We start from the raw sequence: 15,908 nt of genomic DNA, 5'->3' as shown, positions 1-15,908 counted from the left end.
AATTTACTCTACTTGTTTGAAGTTGTCAAATACTCTGTTATTTTTCTTTCAGTACGGTAAGTCTTCTTTGAATGTAAGTAGTTCGTACAACCTTTCATATCATTAGTGTGCTTTGAGGTAACAAATATTTGAACATTTTGCTTTCACATCCTGTGCATATTGTGAGTAATTGAAGATCGGAGTATAGTTATGTACGCTGATAGACCAATTTCTGTCAGATTTGTAAAATCTTAAGCAGGTCTAAGAAGCTCTTTTGTTAGTTTCTTCTGAACTAAAATGCAAACATAACCATGATTCTGTCCATTCTTCTTTCTTTCTCCATGTGTCTTCAGTAATAAATACTATGACTCTTTGTAGCTTGCTTATTCCTTCCGTTTGTACGAGACGTGGTATTCTTTTCTGAATGCTTTTTGTCTTTTCTTCAATGACTTCATCTTTGCTTGAAGTTTCTTTTCCAATCTCTTCCACAGTTCTGTCTATCGAATTTCGTCAAAAGTCTGTATAACATGCCATGCATAATCAGAGAATCACCACATTGCAACTGATTTACTCAAAGTGCTAATGTAACATAATATCCTTCTTAAATTTAATGGCAAAGTTTTTACGATTTTCAATATGTGATTGTTTATAGAATAACCAAGAAAAAAGTCGGGTCACTAGAGAAATTTTCACTCAAAGAGTATCTTGTGTTGTTTGTGATTATTGAACAGGTCGTACTGAGACCTCTGTTAGGTAGTGCTGGACAAAGACAATGCTTTCAAAATACTTTGCATTTGCGTTCAATATCGTCTTGACGCCGAACGAGATGTAGACGGAGTTGTTTTGTAAACTGAAACCCACTCATATTCTCATTTATACTTCATGGACTATAATGTTGTTGTGTTCTCTGTTGTTGACATATCTGTCCTTCTACAAAATAAAAAAATATTTTATAAAAAATTAGCGTTATTTTTTCTATTTAAGAAATTCTTGATTTTCATAGAGTTTCTGCGACCCAGATAAAAAGTCTGGTCTCGCTTGCTTCATGATTTTCATAGAGTTTGGCGACTAAGGTTTCTTACCTACTCGCTGTTCTTCACTTTTTCATACGAATTGCGCAAAATATATTTTAGGAATCAGATGGTTAGATCTACCTCTTTTCTACCTCTTTTCTCACATGGTCTAAACACTGACAAACTCATGAAATTTGTGCTGAATTAGCAAAAATATATTTAGGCGAGATGGTTAAAATCTAACTCTCTTTTTTCTAACCTCAATGATTTTCAATGATTTGATCGTTCATTGTTTTGTCAGACTCTTTCGTAAATGTTTTGTCAAGACTTCTTTGTAAATTTTTTGTCAAGACTTCTTCATCGTAATGACGTAAATGTTTTGTCAAGACTTCTTCGTACATGTTTTTTGTCAAGACTCTTCGTCCATGTTTTGTCAAGACTTCTTCATCGTAATGAACTAAAATGTTTTTTAGAGCTTCATTACATGTTTCAAAGCTTTATCGTCATTTTTCAGACTTCATCGAACTTAATGTTTTGTCAAGACTTCATTGTAAATGACCAAATATATTTTATGTTAGATAGAATGTTAGATCTACGTTTTAACACGTTTTCTAACATGGTCTAAAACCCAAAACTCCATGAATTTTTCAAGACTTATCGAACATAAATGTTTGCAAGAACTTCTTCATCCGTAAATGAACCAAAAATATATTTATTTAAATGTTAGATTTAATCAACAGTTTTCTACAACGTTTTTACATAACATTTACAGCGTTTACCATGTAAACATTTTTACATTATGACACTAAGTAAGGTTAACACTCGTCAAAAAAATCCCGAATCATATCTTACATACAAAAACTACAAAAAAATGAACACTTTTTCATTAGATCTAACTGTATATTTTTTGACGAAGTGAAGGTTGACACTTCGTCAAATTTTATAAAAATTAGCGTTATTTTCTACTTTCACAAAAAGACAAAAATAAATCGCTTTACATGTATTTTCAGCAACTTCGTCAAATAATTTTATAGCTTTATCTATCTCATCTACTTCAACGTTTCTTTACTTTTATGGCGAGCACCATACATTTCTCAAAACTTTTCAAGTAGTTCTGTTTCAGCAGCTCTCAATATCATTACTAACACAACCTTAACTCTATTACTGTACTGTCATATCTTAGAGTTTATTATGTCCTTCCTATCTTATATCTTTTTTGTGTTGAATCCTCTCGGTTTTAACGATGTAAAGAAGCCTTCACTGCAACGTTCCGTATCGAATGAACCATATGTTATGAAGTTATAATCCAACAACTGGGTCTAACCATAACAAAACTATTGGTATAAAGACTTTTGTCTATAAGATATGCTCTTGTTCCATGAAATGCTACTGATATCATAAGCTCAGATTTCTTGTCAAAATTTTCTGATTGAAGCATTTCTAACCCAGTCCTCGTCTCTTTCCAGATGGAATAAAATGTCTGACAGAAGTATATTGTTTTGTATTTCTTTGAGTATTCTTACGTTTAAATCACCTATTTAACCAATTTTGTGTCATTGTCTATCTTCTAAACTGTTTCAAACTCAATGTTGTCATATATGTTCTTACATACAAAATAAAAAAATAAATATAAATAAAACTAACTTTATTTTTCTATCTTAAGGAAATTATGAAATTTCGGTCATTTTCAGCAAAAATATATTTATGTTAGACGATGTTAGATCTAACATGTTTCTTAACACGTTTTCTAAGCACTCTTTATTTTCAAGCTTGACTTTTTACAATTTGAACTTTGTTTGCGTAGATATGAATTCTGAAAGAAGTATGAGGGTCTTGTAAGACTTTGTACTTCTCCATAGTTCATGTCTGTAAAACTTACCTGCCATGGACTCTTTCATAAGTTCCATGAATCGTCTTCGGACAATCCGGGAAAAGTACAATGTCAGTAAGTATTCTTTACATCCTTACTTAAACTCTTTGCTGTCTGTACACAAATGACAACTGAGATGTTAAAGTGTCTGAGCTTCTTAAGAATTCGACACATATCTTGTTCTCTATTCTTAACAAAGGATGAGAGGCGAAATCATCTAAGATAAGAAGACACCTATGAGGGTAGTCTTCCAATCGTAAGATTGCAATTTCTTCGAAATGTATTCTATCTCTTTCTGTTTGTTTCTGAATGTTTCTTCTCTAATATTCTCTGCATTTCCTCATTTGGGTCTTTAAACTTAGAATTTATATACTCATTATTAGCATTATATTCAAAATCTTCTTTGGTACTTCTTTATCCAATCTAACAACTCAGAGTCTTATACATTACTAACTTAGACTTCTTTATAATATCTTTGAACGAATTGACGGTTTGGTCAAAATTGACCAGAAGTACTACAAATGACTACTAACTCATAGAATGGGTTCTTCTCATCTAGTTCTTGTTGTTGTGCAGCCATTTTAAATAAGTGAAAGTCTTACCCGACCCAGGTGGTGCAATTAGACCTGTTATACCATTCTGAGCAAAATAAGAACTTGTCATGTATGGGTTTATTCTGAGCATTTTCTAACTTCCTCTTGTTCTTGTTTTAAAACATTCTCAAATTTCTTGTCAATGTCAGCAAACTTTTTTTCAACATATTTTTAGAAAATTAAAATTTTATCTTTTGAAAATGTCTAGCGATTTCGCTATCTATATTCGAGACAACTTTTTGACAGCAAAAATCTGTCGACCATAAAATCTTACATAGTGTAAACAAGAAAGGTGAATTTTTCTTAAAGTTCTGTTTCTGGAATATGACAAGAACCATAAAACATTAAGCAGAGCAGTCTTAAAATTTGTCAATGACAGACTTGTTGACAGAGATGACACCGATTGGAAAGATGAAGTCCAAACAAAGTTCTTAGAATGCAAAGAAGACACATGCGCTGTTCTTGAAGATGAAATAGAAAACAGAATAGAAGAGCTATTAAAGGACAAAGAACTTTTACATAAATATGGTGCGCGCCAAATTTGACATAACTCCACCAGAGAAGAAGAAGAGAGAAAAGAAAGAAAAGAAAGTAGAAGAGAGAAGAAAGAACCTGAACCATTCCAGAGAAAAAGAAATTGACATGTAAAATAAAATTTATTAGAACATTTCTGGGTCAATGTCAATGTTCTCTTCCTCTTTAGGAGTAAACACTGGCTTAGACTCTAAAATCTTTTATCCCAATTTACCTTGAACTTCTACAACATTTAGACTCATAATATTCATAGTCGTCTGCTTTCTTTGGTTCATAAGGTATAACAAGTTGTATGCTTTGCCTCTTAAGGTTTTGAAAACTTCTGTCAAAACTTTCTTTGACTGTAACAAACCGTTCTATGTCTAAGTCTTTCAAATTTCGCACCATTTTTAGTCACAATAGCAAACTTAACTGGTTCGATGTTCCAAACTTTGCTGAATGAAGACTTTTCAAAATGGTAGGAAGTAACATTCAAATTGTGAATGGGTCTAGTTCTTCTTTAAGTCCTACATGTACTTGTTTACTGAGATGAATTGCCATCTTTTCTATCGGATAAAAAAAAATATTTTTTTTTAAAATTTACTCATAAAATTTTTCTTTGTATATACACCTTCTGTACGTCTAAAGACTTTTGCATTTTGCCAAGAATGTTCGTTTAGACGCTGTCATATAACCATTATCTTGACAATATTGTTTATACGAATCGTTACAATGACCTTTCATCTAATGACACAAAGTCAGTTTCATCTATGAACAGTTCATATCACTCTTGTTTGCTTCTAACAATGTTGTCTCTCTTCTGTATGTGGAATTTGTCTTGATTGAACTTAGAAATATCTAATGTCATAAAATATGAGAACAAAGTGTTGTAAAAGTCAGAGTCAAAGTTTCTGCTAAGTCGTCAAATATTCTGTATCTTGCATATGAGAATCTACGTTCTGAACAAACTACATATCTTCTGTCAGAATTTCTTAACTTCATCGGAACAGCATTTGTTTGAAACATAATGAAGTTTGCACATTTCACAAACTCTTTGGTCTTATATTTTCTTTCAACAAACTCCAACTTTGTCTGTTATAAGACTCTTCAAAGCATCTGAGTTCAAAACTTTTGTTGTATCTATACTTTGAAGTTCATTGCAAACTATAAGTTTCATATTCTCAATTGAAGAGTTAAATTTACCGCAATGTTTTTCTAAGTTTGTCATATTCGGGTTCGAATAACCCTCTAACAGTTTCATAAGAATCGTGTAAAGAATGTGTTCTTACCAGTTCCTTGTTTCCAATTATAATGAGAGCAGTTTCATTTTAGCACTTGGATGTTGTAAGATGTTTGTCAAACCAACATAAGTATACTCATAAACCTTCGTTTTTCCATTGCATATAATTCTTTGACATGGTCTAACCAAGCTTCTTAACATTTTCTTTCCATTCTACTTGTTCGTATTTATATCCAGTGAAGATAGAATAGAAGTTTGGAAGGTTGTATAAAACTTTATACCTCGAACTGAAAATCTTCAAGTTTTGACAATAAGAGTATCCCAAGATCTAACATCTTCATGCCAACTTGTACAACTTTTATTTTCTTAAGTTTTCTGTCTACATTCTTGTTCTGAAACTATTGTCGCTTTAGGTTTGTTAAAGACTACATCCCATTCTTTTCATGACATAACATTCTGGGGCAGAGTCAACATAAATGACTAAACGTTTTCAAATTTTCGACTGCTTTGTTATAGTCTCGAAATGGACACATATTTTCTGAATGCTTGGAAGTCATAAAATCTGAAACATCTATTCTGTACATTTTTATAAAAATAAAAAATATTATTTTTTTTATTCTTGACTTTGTTGTTGCATTTGTGGCATTTGTTTTCTTGAAGCATTTGTTGTTGAAGTTGTTCTTGTAATACAATACTTTCACCAGTTGCATCTTCCAATTCGAAACTTTCTGCCGTCATTGACAAATACATAAGGACATAAAAGTTTTACAGGAACAAAGTTTGCGTCAACTAATGTCAACGTTATACTTGCCAAAGTGTTGAGTTCACTAAGGTTGAAAATTCTGCATTCGAATGAACAATAGGCAAACCAGCAGAGAAAGTATTGTTTATACGCATAAGTATCTTTGGTCATAATAGTTTCTGTCGACATTCGAATAACACTTTGAACTAAGTTTGAAACAATATATAGATTGGTGTGTTAATGTCAATGGAATAGACATTCCTTGTATGACACCTTTTTCCTGTTATAGGAAACTGTGGTTAGTAAAAAACCAAATATAAGTTTTGTATTATAGCTCATATGTTTATAGTAAAACTCAGTCGGACATCCAAACATAATGAAACCTGCTCTAGTTGCAGCACATGTTACACCCGTACTTAAGTATTAAATAATCAACAAAACCTGTTGGTGGTATATCTGAGTAAGTATCTTCAAAGGAGTATTTTTTTTTACCATTCACAACAATAAAGTCTTCTGGTGTCAAAAGAGCAAAACAGGCTTTAGTCGTCATTGGTTTTAAAGTTAGTTTACAATACCGTCCTTGAGGACTTTGTAAGTTTGTTGTTATAGAATTATATGACTCAGGGTTTTAGTCGTAATAGTATAAACATTATATCTTCTGCCATTTATAATATTTAAAGTTTTTCTGAAAGTGGAGAAAACTTCATCTAACTTTACATGGCGTTTCTTGAAGTTCTCTGTCTAAGAAGTTCAAATATTTTGTAAAACATGAACTTTCCTTTGTCTACACGAACAAACAAAACAGGGCTTTCATATCGTTCAAAAGTGTGTAAAGTCCTTTACATGAAATAAGTCATATTATTTTCTTCAAACATCTTTCAAGAAGTTTTAACATTTTTTACTTAGCAAATAAATTTTTAATGAAATGTTGTGGTCGTCAAATATTTTATGACGTCTGGGAAACTATACTTTAAGTTCAACGTTTCACCTCCTTTCATAACGTATATCTTGTCAATGACATTATATGAAACACCACAGCAACCAATGTCGGGTTCTATTTCTTGATGTTTATATCGTCTGCCTCTGTCAAAAGTTTCAATAGTTCTTTCAAGACTTCATGAGTGCAATGACATATGAGTTCACTTTTACAGGGTTGTGTTCGACCAAGTTTAACATTATACTTAAAGCTTGACAAATCTTCTCCTGAGTTTGAAGTTTGTCTTTCAGTTGTTGGTAGTCGTTTCGAATATCTGCAACAGAACTTAAGTCTCTGCTAACTTCAGGATATGTTGGTTCTTTTACAGAACAATTGTTATACCATCTTCGTCTTCGTATGGTTTCCCCACTTCAACATCTCTGTCTTTGACATTGACAATAACACTTTGACTGTTTGTTTGAGTTGGTGAATTTAACTTCACACTGCCACCGCCATTAAACCTTTGAAACACTCACGCTTCTATTTTTCGGAAATGACATTTTACTTAGAATAAAAAGATGGACGTATTCGAGTATCTCTTTGAATTGAAGCAGAACAAAGTTTACACACACAAACAATACAAATACATTGACAGAATAGTTCTTTATACAAACAATGGTAAATGTTATAGAATAGCAGTCTTTGCTGAACCTAAATATTTTCATAAAGCAAAGAAAGTTGGTATAACTGAAATGGTGAAAGTTCTTGACGTTGACAAAAATATAAACAAAAACTTACAGATATTTCTAAAGGTAAGTTTATCTTACAATATTATGTCAAAACTGGCGTACTGTCAATATTTGACGGAGAGAAGTCAGTTCAAGAACAACTTACTGACCTGCTGCCAAAATCTGCTCGATGGAAGCTTCGTTATGCCAATCTGAGGAGCCCCAGCAGGTTTCATCGAACGAATCTTCAAAAGAGCATCTTCCGTGAAAAGTGCTATTGGTTTTGTAAACTTCTTTGCTTTCAATTCATCTGGACCGTCTCTGTCACCAGTATATTGTATTTGAACTGTACCAACAGTTGAAATACCACCCATAAAGTCTTCTGAGTCAGCAAATGGAATGCCAAGCCAAAAGTTTGAACGGTCTCCATTTGTATATTGAGTTTTTTGACCTCCTGTATGAGTCCATACTTTCACATATGGCATAATAGAACTTTGCATTCAGGGTTAATGGTTGTTGTGAAGTTGTTGTTAAAGTTCATAGCATCTAATGTCAAGTTGTATGACCTCATATCCTCAACTGTAGAAATATCTTCTCTTGGATAATATTTGCCATCTATGTTTATATGATATTTAATACCGGGTTGTAGAAACAAGAATAGTCATTATAGTTCGTCTGAACAGTACAAACATAGTATCTGCATGTTTCATTGCAGTTGTTAAAGCAATATCTGTTCTTGCACCTGGGTCAGCACTTGGTTTCCAACTTCACCTGCAAAGTCTTTGACAGATATTTGGTGTATAGGGAACATAAGTGGAACTGCAATATATTTGGCAGCTAAAGCATTTGAAATATCTGGGTCCAACATATAGACTGCAAGTCTGCTTTCTATTCTCTTGCATTCAAACTTTTCGCATGTAAACTTAACTGGGTCCCAAGCAGTTCCAGCAGCATTGAAATAATAGTTTACTTCATGTTGAAGTTTGAGAAACCAAAGTCTAAGTCAACTTTGTCTTTGCAAAATTCGGCGAATGACGTTTGATTTGTTCCCTTTACGTCTGTAAGAGTGAATGGGTCTTGTGTTGTGCAATGACTAAGTTATTTTTGCTTGGAGTAAGTTCGATAGAAATTTTTCCTGCCCAGTTTGGCAAGTATCTTAAAAACCTAAGATGAGGAAAGATGACAAAGGAACTCTAAGTTTCAGTTTTACTTTAGTGGCAGCATTTCCATCTGAACCAGAAAGGTTAACATAAACTCCTGGAACGTTAGGGTCAAGTCTTCTTATTTCTCAATATTTGCATACTGGTCTGTTTGTCTCTAGCTTGTGGTTGTACTGAGTTTCTCAAAACGAACCATTCATAGTTTGCCCATGTTACTGTTTGAACTAAGTCAGAGTTAGAATATATCTTATATCCCATTGAAAACTTCTGGAGCATATTGGTATCCGACATAGAAAATTCCATTGCAACCTTTCTTGTCAGACAACTTGGCAGAAGTTTTATTTCAATGTCTTGTTCCACGTATAAGAATGAGTTGTCAATAGAAATAATATGAAACCTGTCGCAAGCAATATCTACTGTTGTTGAAGAACCTTCTCCAAACTCACCTACGTTTCCATAAGAACAGCAGTTGTATATTCGTAAGTTCCAGGAACTATTTCTGACCTTCTAATGGCATTGTCGCATTCGTTATACCATTCGGAAACATTTCCGTTCATGGCATCCAAAACTGTTGGCGTTATATTCTGAGCGGCGTACATTTCATATGGGTAAAAAAATAAGAATAGTTGGATTTATTTGTCATAATTGTTTCGTACCAAGCTTTACTTTCTTCCTGACTGAGTTTTTAACTCTTCTTTTTCCTTCATTGCCACTACTTTCACTAGATGAAGTTACTTCTTCACTACTTTCACTTTGTTCTACTCTTCTTCTTTGGTGTCGCTTTTGGTAACTTGCCCTCTGCTTCAAGTTGTTGCATCTTTGCCTCATGTTCACCTAGTATGTTGTAAATTTCCCATGTCCTTTTTGCCTTTGGCTCTGGTCGCCCATCTCAGGTAACCTATATCCTAGAAAGATTTTGTCATAGTTTGTATTTGAGTCGTCGCTTATTGTTTGCATGACTCTTTTCTGAGTTTCCGGTTCAAGCTCTTCAAACAGAGCTTGTCCATATGGAATAAGCTCGTTTCCAAATATATGTTTTTGTAGCCATTCTGGTTTTCTTTCCATGTAACCAATAATATCTTTTGTGAATGGGAAAGCTTTTACCCAATGTTTCAGTCTTGCGTCATTTATTTCTGTAGTTGGTTTTATTTTGTCAAGGAACATGTTTTTCAATACTAACATTTCATTTGGTACTGTCCAATTGAGTTTTCTTAAATATTCATCCCTTCTCAGTTCATTGTCTGCAAAGTAAGTTTTTATGACATTTTGCAAACTTTCTTTGCAAGGTCATGTACAATAGGTTCTCTTCCTTCTCTCTCCCTAACTTTCTTTCTAAACTCTTCACCAAAATACCATCTTTATGGTTCTGTGTAGTTCTTTGAGATAAATGTTTTAGAACGTCAGGTGTTATATTTCCATCAGCCATGTTCATTTCATACTGGTTCAAAATATCTGCATCTTTCATATCTTTCAATGGCATTAAAGCCGCGCTGAAAATACCAGCTATATCTGGTTCACCATTCACTTCCATTGCGTCTACAACTTCTTAATTGGGTTGTAAGTTTATGAACCACCTATCCGGATTAGCTTTATGACCCCATCTCATTGTAGTTCCATAGTCTGCAGAAACAAAAGTAGGTTTGTTTCCATATTGGTTAGGTTCTGAATGAACTTTAAACAATGTTTCATTTCTATATGTTTTGGTGAAATTTAACCTTTTATTTTCACCGAGTTCAGCCAAAGATTGAACGTTATATGTCGTAAGTAAAAAGGATTGTTTGTATTTGCGTACACTTTCTTTCAGTACTTCCATTCTATGCTGAATATTTTCATCTGATGTTGGAGTCTTTTGTATGTCGGCGAACATTTTTCGATATTCTTCTACTATGTCAGCCGAATTTTTCTTAGACTCTTGGAAAGATTCCATATTCTCCGCATACACTTGTTGAGGTCAAGATTTTTCGGCTGTTCCAAATCTTCATCTAGTTCTGTGAAGTTAGTTTCCAAAGGAGGGATTTGTTCGTTTCCTTCAGCTCTTCTAGCTGTGTTTGCTGAACTATTTCTTCCATGTCTGGTTGTATCTGAACTTCTTCCTGTGGAGTTTCTTGTACCTCATCTGCTGGCATTTCATATATTCCGAGACCGTTTTCAACAAGTTCCCTATTTAAGTCATCCGCATTCATAACCCTTTCTTCTTTCGTTCCGTCTCTATTTTTTACGCGTTTCATGAAGAGAGTTGAATTATCATTTAGCTCTGACACCAAATATCTCGGAGTAAATTCATTCATGTCATTTGGATGATATGCTATTAAATCATATCCCTTAGCGAGCTTGTATTTTCCAGGTTTGAAATTATATCCCATTTGGTGCTGAACCATAAAGCTAAATAGGTTCGGGTCAGCATTTCCTTCCTTGAACTTTTTAATAGTTCTTTATATCTGTCACTAAAGTCAAGAGTATCTGGGTAACCATAGTCTTCCTTAAGCATTTTTAAGAATTCTTGGTTTCCTTGTTCTCTACTTCTTTTATGTCCTTGCTCTGTTGTGGTTGTTGTTGTGCAGGGTTTTGAACTGTTGGTTGTGTGCAGTGTTTTGAACTGTTGTTGTGGTGCAGTGTTTTGAACTGTTGGTTTTGTTGCAGTGTTTTGAACTGTTGGTTGTGGTGTGGTTGTTGTGTTGGTTGTTGTGTTGGTTTTGGTGCATGCCTGTGTCTGTGTCCATGTGACGATGTAAATGTTTTAGGTAGTCCTGGTGCAGGTGCTTCTCTTGGAGGGTTTGGTGGTATATAAGTTCCACCAGCTGGCACATATGTTCCATCTGCAGCATAATGTCCTACCTGACTTTTCGTTTTTAAGAAAGCATTTACTAGGTCGTGTTTGGTCTGTTGTAACTCTTTTTCTTGACTTTCCACAACAGTTGCTCTAACGGCGTCATAGGCACTTTGAACTGCCTGTCTCGTTGCTGCATCTGTTATTTTCGTCATATTTTGTGCTACTTCTCTTAACTCTTTGTCGAAACCTTCAGACTTCAGTTTCTTTCCAGATGAGAAGTCGTTCACTAGTTTCACCTTACTATGAAGAGCTTCGAAGGCGTTCTTAAAGTCAGCATTCATTAAAGCTTCATTTGAACTGTCTTCATCCGCTTGTATTTTTGTCCTTATTGACCCTATAAGTTGGGCTGCTAGCGTTGGCTTGGGCATCTAACCAGTCATTATTAGCTTTTATATATTCTGCGCTTTTCATTGCCTTTTGCATGGCTGCGTCGTTATTTTTACTTTCTTGTGCTAATTTTCATACTGTACGGTTTGTTTTGCAACTGTAAAAGTTTTTCTGCCTTTACATTTGCTTCAGCTTTTTTATACTCATCGCTATCCATATATGTCTTCAGGCTTTTTGTTTTATTTCTTCATCTTTCAGTACTTTATATGAGTAGTATGGTTTTCAAAATTTATAACATCTTGTTCCATTTTTGCTACTTCTGCTGCTTTTTCTGACACTTTTTTCGCATATTCCTCTGTACTTAGTTCTTTCAGTTGTTCTTCTTTCTTCTTTTCTCTACGTTTAACTCATTGAGTTTCTTTGTGGTCTGTCATATTCTAGTTCTTTTCGTTTCACTTATTGTTTCTGTATTCTATGTTTGACTTTTTGACATCTGTATATTGATTTTTGAGTGAACTCAAATTCATTTGACTTTGAGGGTTATAAGCTGTTCCGTCTGCAGCTCCACCATAGCCTGCCATTTTCGCTAAAAGTGCCGCTCTTAAACCTCCACTCTGTGCACCAATAACTCGGTTTAAAAGCATAGGGTTGCTTGACATTTGTTGCAACATAGTGGGGTCATTATCATTTGTTGTTGCAACTGTTGTTGTGGTGTCAGTTTTACTATTGGATGTTTCAATGCTCCCTTCCTCTTACGTATATTCTTACGTAGCTTACGTGGCATTTTAAGTGAAGTAAAAAACGGTTTTTGACAGATGTTTATATGACACTTTTTGTTCAGCACAAAAAACTACTCGGTCAAAGTGTTGTCAGTTTTGTAAAATAACCGTCCTATCTTGTTTTAAAAGGGGGAAAGGCTTCTCAAAGTATACTTCCTTGGAACGCCTGTAACTTTTCCTGTAGCGACGATAGACCCTTACTTGTCCGGACAAAGTTATACTATTTTGAGTGCTCTACAAAAAAGTCAACGGCTGGCTCGTCCTCAGAAATTTTTTATGGGCTAGAGGGCACGAAGTGCCTGGAGGCCCATCCCAAGAAAAAAAAAAAAAACTTCATTATACTAAACATCTTCAGGGCTAGAGGGCACGAAGTGCCTGGAGGCCCCACTACCTTTTTTTTTTTAATATTATATAAAAAGTCTCTTTAATATCTATATTTCATATTTTTATCGATTTTTAAAGTTTTTGCGAAAAGTATTCAATTATTTTTGCTATTTGGTCGGGTAAATGTCAGATTTGCGACATTTTCTGATATGATATTCAGATTCTACGTTGATAATAATGCTTATAGAACCCTCTTGCTATTGTGTCAAAATTGCGAAACCGATAGCAAAAATATCTCGCAATATCAAAATTGAGATATTGAGTGAATTATGCATTATAGAGATTAAAAATCTGATTTGTGAAAACATCTCATCAGTTTCTAGCTAATTCAAAAATCTTTACTATCTTATTCGATTAAAATGAAAAGGGAATAGTTTCATTATGCTTTAAATGACAGCCTTATAATATAATCATAGTTTTCGCTCAATATGCAGCATTTTTTTTTCGAAATCTATGGTCAATATCCTAAATACTGATTGCTTTGCATTCATATCTCTTACATTTTCTATACCCACATCACTATTCATTGCTATTCCTATCTTTTTCATTTTTGTTTGTTTCTCATAATTTCTCAAAAAACATGATAACTTGATATTTGTAAATATCATACTTTATAACGTAAATAAGAACTTGACCTATTAAGAAAAGCAGTAATGAAAAGAAAATCTGAAATTCATAAAAATTACAAGTTTCTGATGCCAATTAGCTTAATTAAACCAGGTACAAGATTATATAATTGTATTTTCTATCCAATTATCCATATAATATCTTATCCAGAAAAAATAACTTGATCAATACCAAATGATTTTTTAACTAGTAAATAAAGTATTTTCTTTACACACACATTGTATATCATAGTTTTTTTTTGGTTTCGCAAAACATCCAAAAACAAATATGCTATAAAAGTGACAATTTTAGCAAAACGAAACCCTTAAACAATATGTATGAATTTTGCTGTTATATCTGCGCAAAATATTTGATTAATTACAAATCTGCTATTTGATAATAAATAATTTGAGGATGATTTTAACACATGTATCACAATATATTTTAAAAAGAATTACTATGAAAATTATAAATACTAGCAAAATTAATTTCGTTTATCCAAAAATAAATATAAAAAAGAGAAATTTGAATGAATATTGGTATATGTTTGCTAAACATGACTTAACTGGAATGTTTATACAAGTAAATTCTCGCTTCGGAACAATCCCAGAAAAATTCTTGTGAAAATTGTAACAACAATAAACATCGATGTTTGAAGTTATCATCATTTCAAATAGATTATCATAAACAGGTCTATCTGAATAATACCTAATCAATTTGAGTGTGGAATCAGCTCGAAATATTGGATTTTGGGCTTTAATTTGACCGTAAAATGTAATATTTTGGAGACTATTTAAATAATTGAAAGAATCAATCTCAAATTCACAATCTTGTGTAATAATAATAGATTTGATTTAAATTCCGTCAAATGCTTGAGTTTTGATAAGTTTAACTGTTTGTGGAGTTGTGTAATGTTCTTGAATAGCAGTTACTTGATAAAGAACTGAATAATATTTTGAATAAAGATTATAAAGAGCATCATGCGCAAAATAATGATTATCTGGATCAACAATTATCTTTTCTAAGAATATGTTCATACCGCAAATACAAAACCCAATTTCATTAATATTTTTACCTAATTTGAGAATTTTGATATGAGAATCTGCAAAGCAATAAGTTCCTAAACACAATACAGTTTCAGGAATCACTAAGGTTTCAATAGAATGATATCCTTGATCAAATGCATTTTGAGTAGGGGTAATTTTAGCTAAAAGTGACACCCCTGTAAAAAGTGACACGCCCGTGAAGGGTGTGATTACCGATCGGTAATTTCGACAGTTTAGAATTTAAAATTTTTTATGGAACTGTTGCGAGTTTCATAAAGAATTTAAGGAATATAAGCAAAGATTTGAATCAAAATCTTAGACCTAAGCCGCTCGATTCGCTCGCGGCTTCCGCGAATTACAGATCAGCAAAGATTTGAATCAAAATCTTCGAACTAAGCTGATCGCTTCGCTCGCGGCTTTCTTTATTATTTTAAATTTGCATATTTCCATCAAAAGTTCATAAGGTAAAAAATTTCGTTTATTTTTACTAAGAAAAAAAAAGTTTTTGATAATAAATTTATTTTATTTCGAAAAAGTAGCAATAATCGTAAAAGGGTATTGATAGGCTTGCTAAAGTAACTAATTTTAGCTGTCAAATACTTTTGTATTTTGAAGTAAATTAGTATAAATTTGTTTTTACTTTTATTTCGAAAAAGTAACAATAATCGTAAAAGGGTATTGATAGGCTTGCTAAAGTAACTAATTTTAGCTGTCAAATACTTTTGTATTTTGAAGTAAATTAGTATAAATTTGATATTATTTTAACTCCCTTTGAAAACCTCAATTTTCCATACAGAGGGAACGGGAATAGCATCCAATATTCCCTGAGAATGGTTGCGCATTCTCAGTTCCCTCTATATTTCGAACGAAGCTCTCATCGGTCTTTTTTTTAATACTAAACGTTTTTTCCCCCTGTCACTTTTAGCTAAAATTTGGGTTTGCCAATGCATTTGGCCAATTTTGATTAATTTTTGAGATAATATGATATTCTGGAATGATTTATATTGAAAGAATGCATAAGGAGCAATTTCAAGAACATCATATGTTTTGCTATTTATAGTAACACTCGTTTTAAGATTGATCTCTCTGGAAGTGAAAGTATTATTATCTATAGCATTACATACGGTTTGGCCTAGAACACCGACAATAGCATACTTATTTCCTGCTTCAATGGTGTATTTC

The 15,908-nt window shown here is 33.1% G+C and overlaps 1 pseudogene across 1 annotated transcript, besides 4 other annotated features; it reads right to left on the bottom strand.

The window, feature by feature from the left end:
• Window positions 1–10,417: part of a mobile genetic element that runs on past the window's edge.
• TVAGG3_0007530 lies at window positions 7,757–9,353 on the bottom strand (annotated as a pseudogene). Its single transcript has one exon. A coding segment is annotated over exon 1 (1,597 nt).
• Window positions 10,418–14,869: 4,452 nt separating the features above from the next.
• Window positions 14,870–14,899: a terminal%2Cinverted (terminal inverted repeat of MuDR-3_TvMULE3 transposon ID:TVAGG3_0007510).
• Window positions 14,870–15,669: a mobile genetic element.
• Window positions 15,640–15,669: a terminal%2Cinverted (terminal inverted repeat of MuDR-3_TvMULE3 transposon ID:TVAGG3_0007510).
• Window positions 15,670–15,908: the final 239 nt, after the last annotated feature.

This window comes from Trichomonas vaginalis, chromosome IV (genome assembly GCF_026262505.1).
Source record: "Trichomonas vaginalis G3 chromosome IV, whole genome shotgun sequence".
Lineage (NCBI taxonomy): Eukaryota > Parabasalia > Trichomonadida > Trichomonadidae > Trichomonas > Trichomonas vaginalis.
The sequence above is the reverse complement of the archived record's forward strand: the minus strand, read 5'-3'. Positions and strand labels throughout refer to the sequence as shown.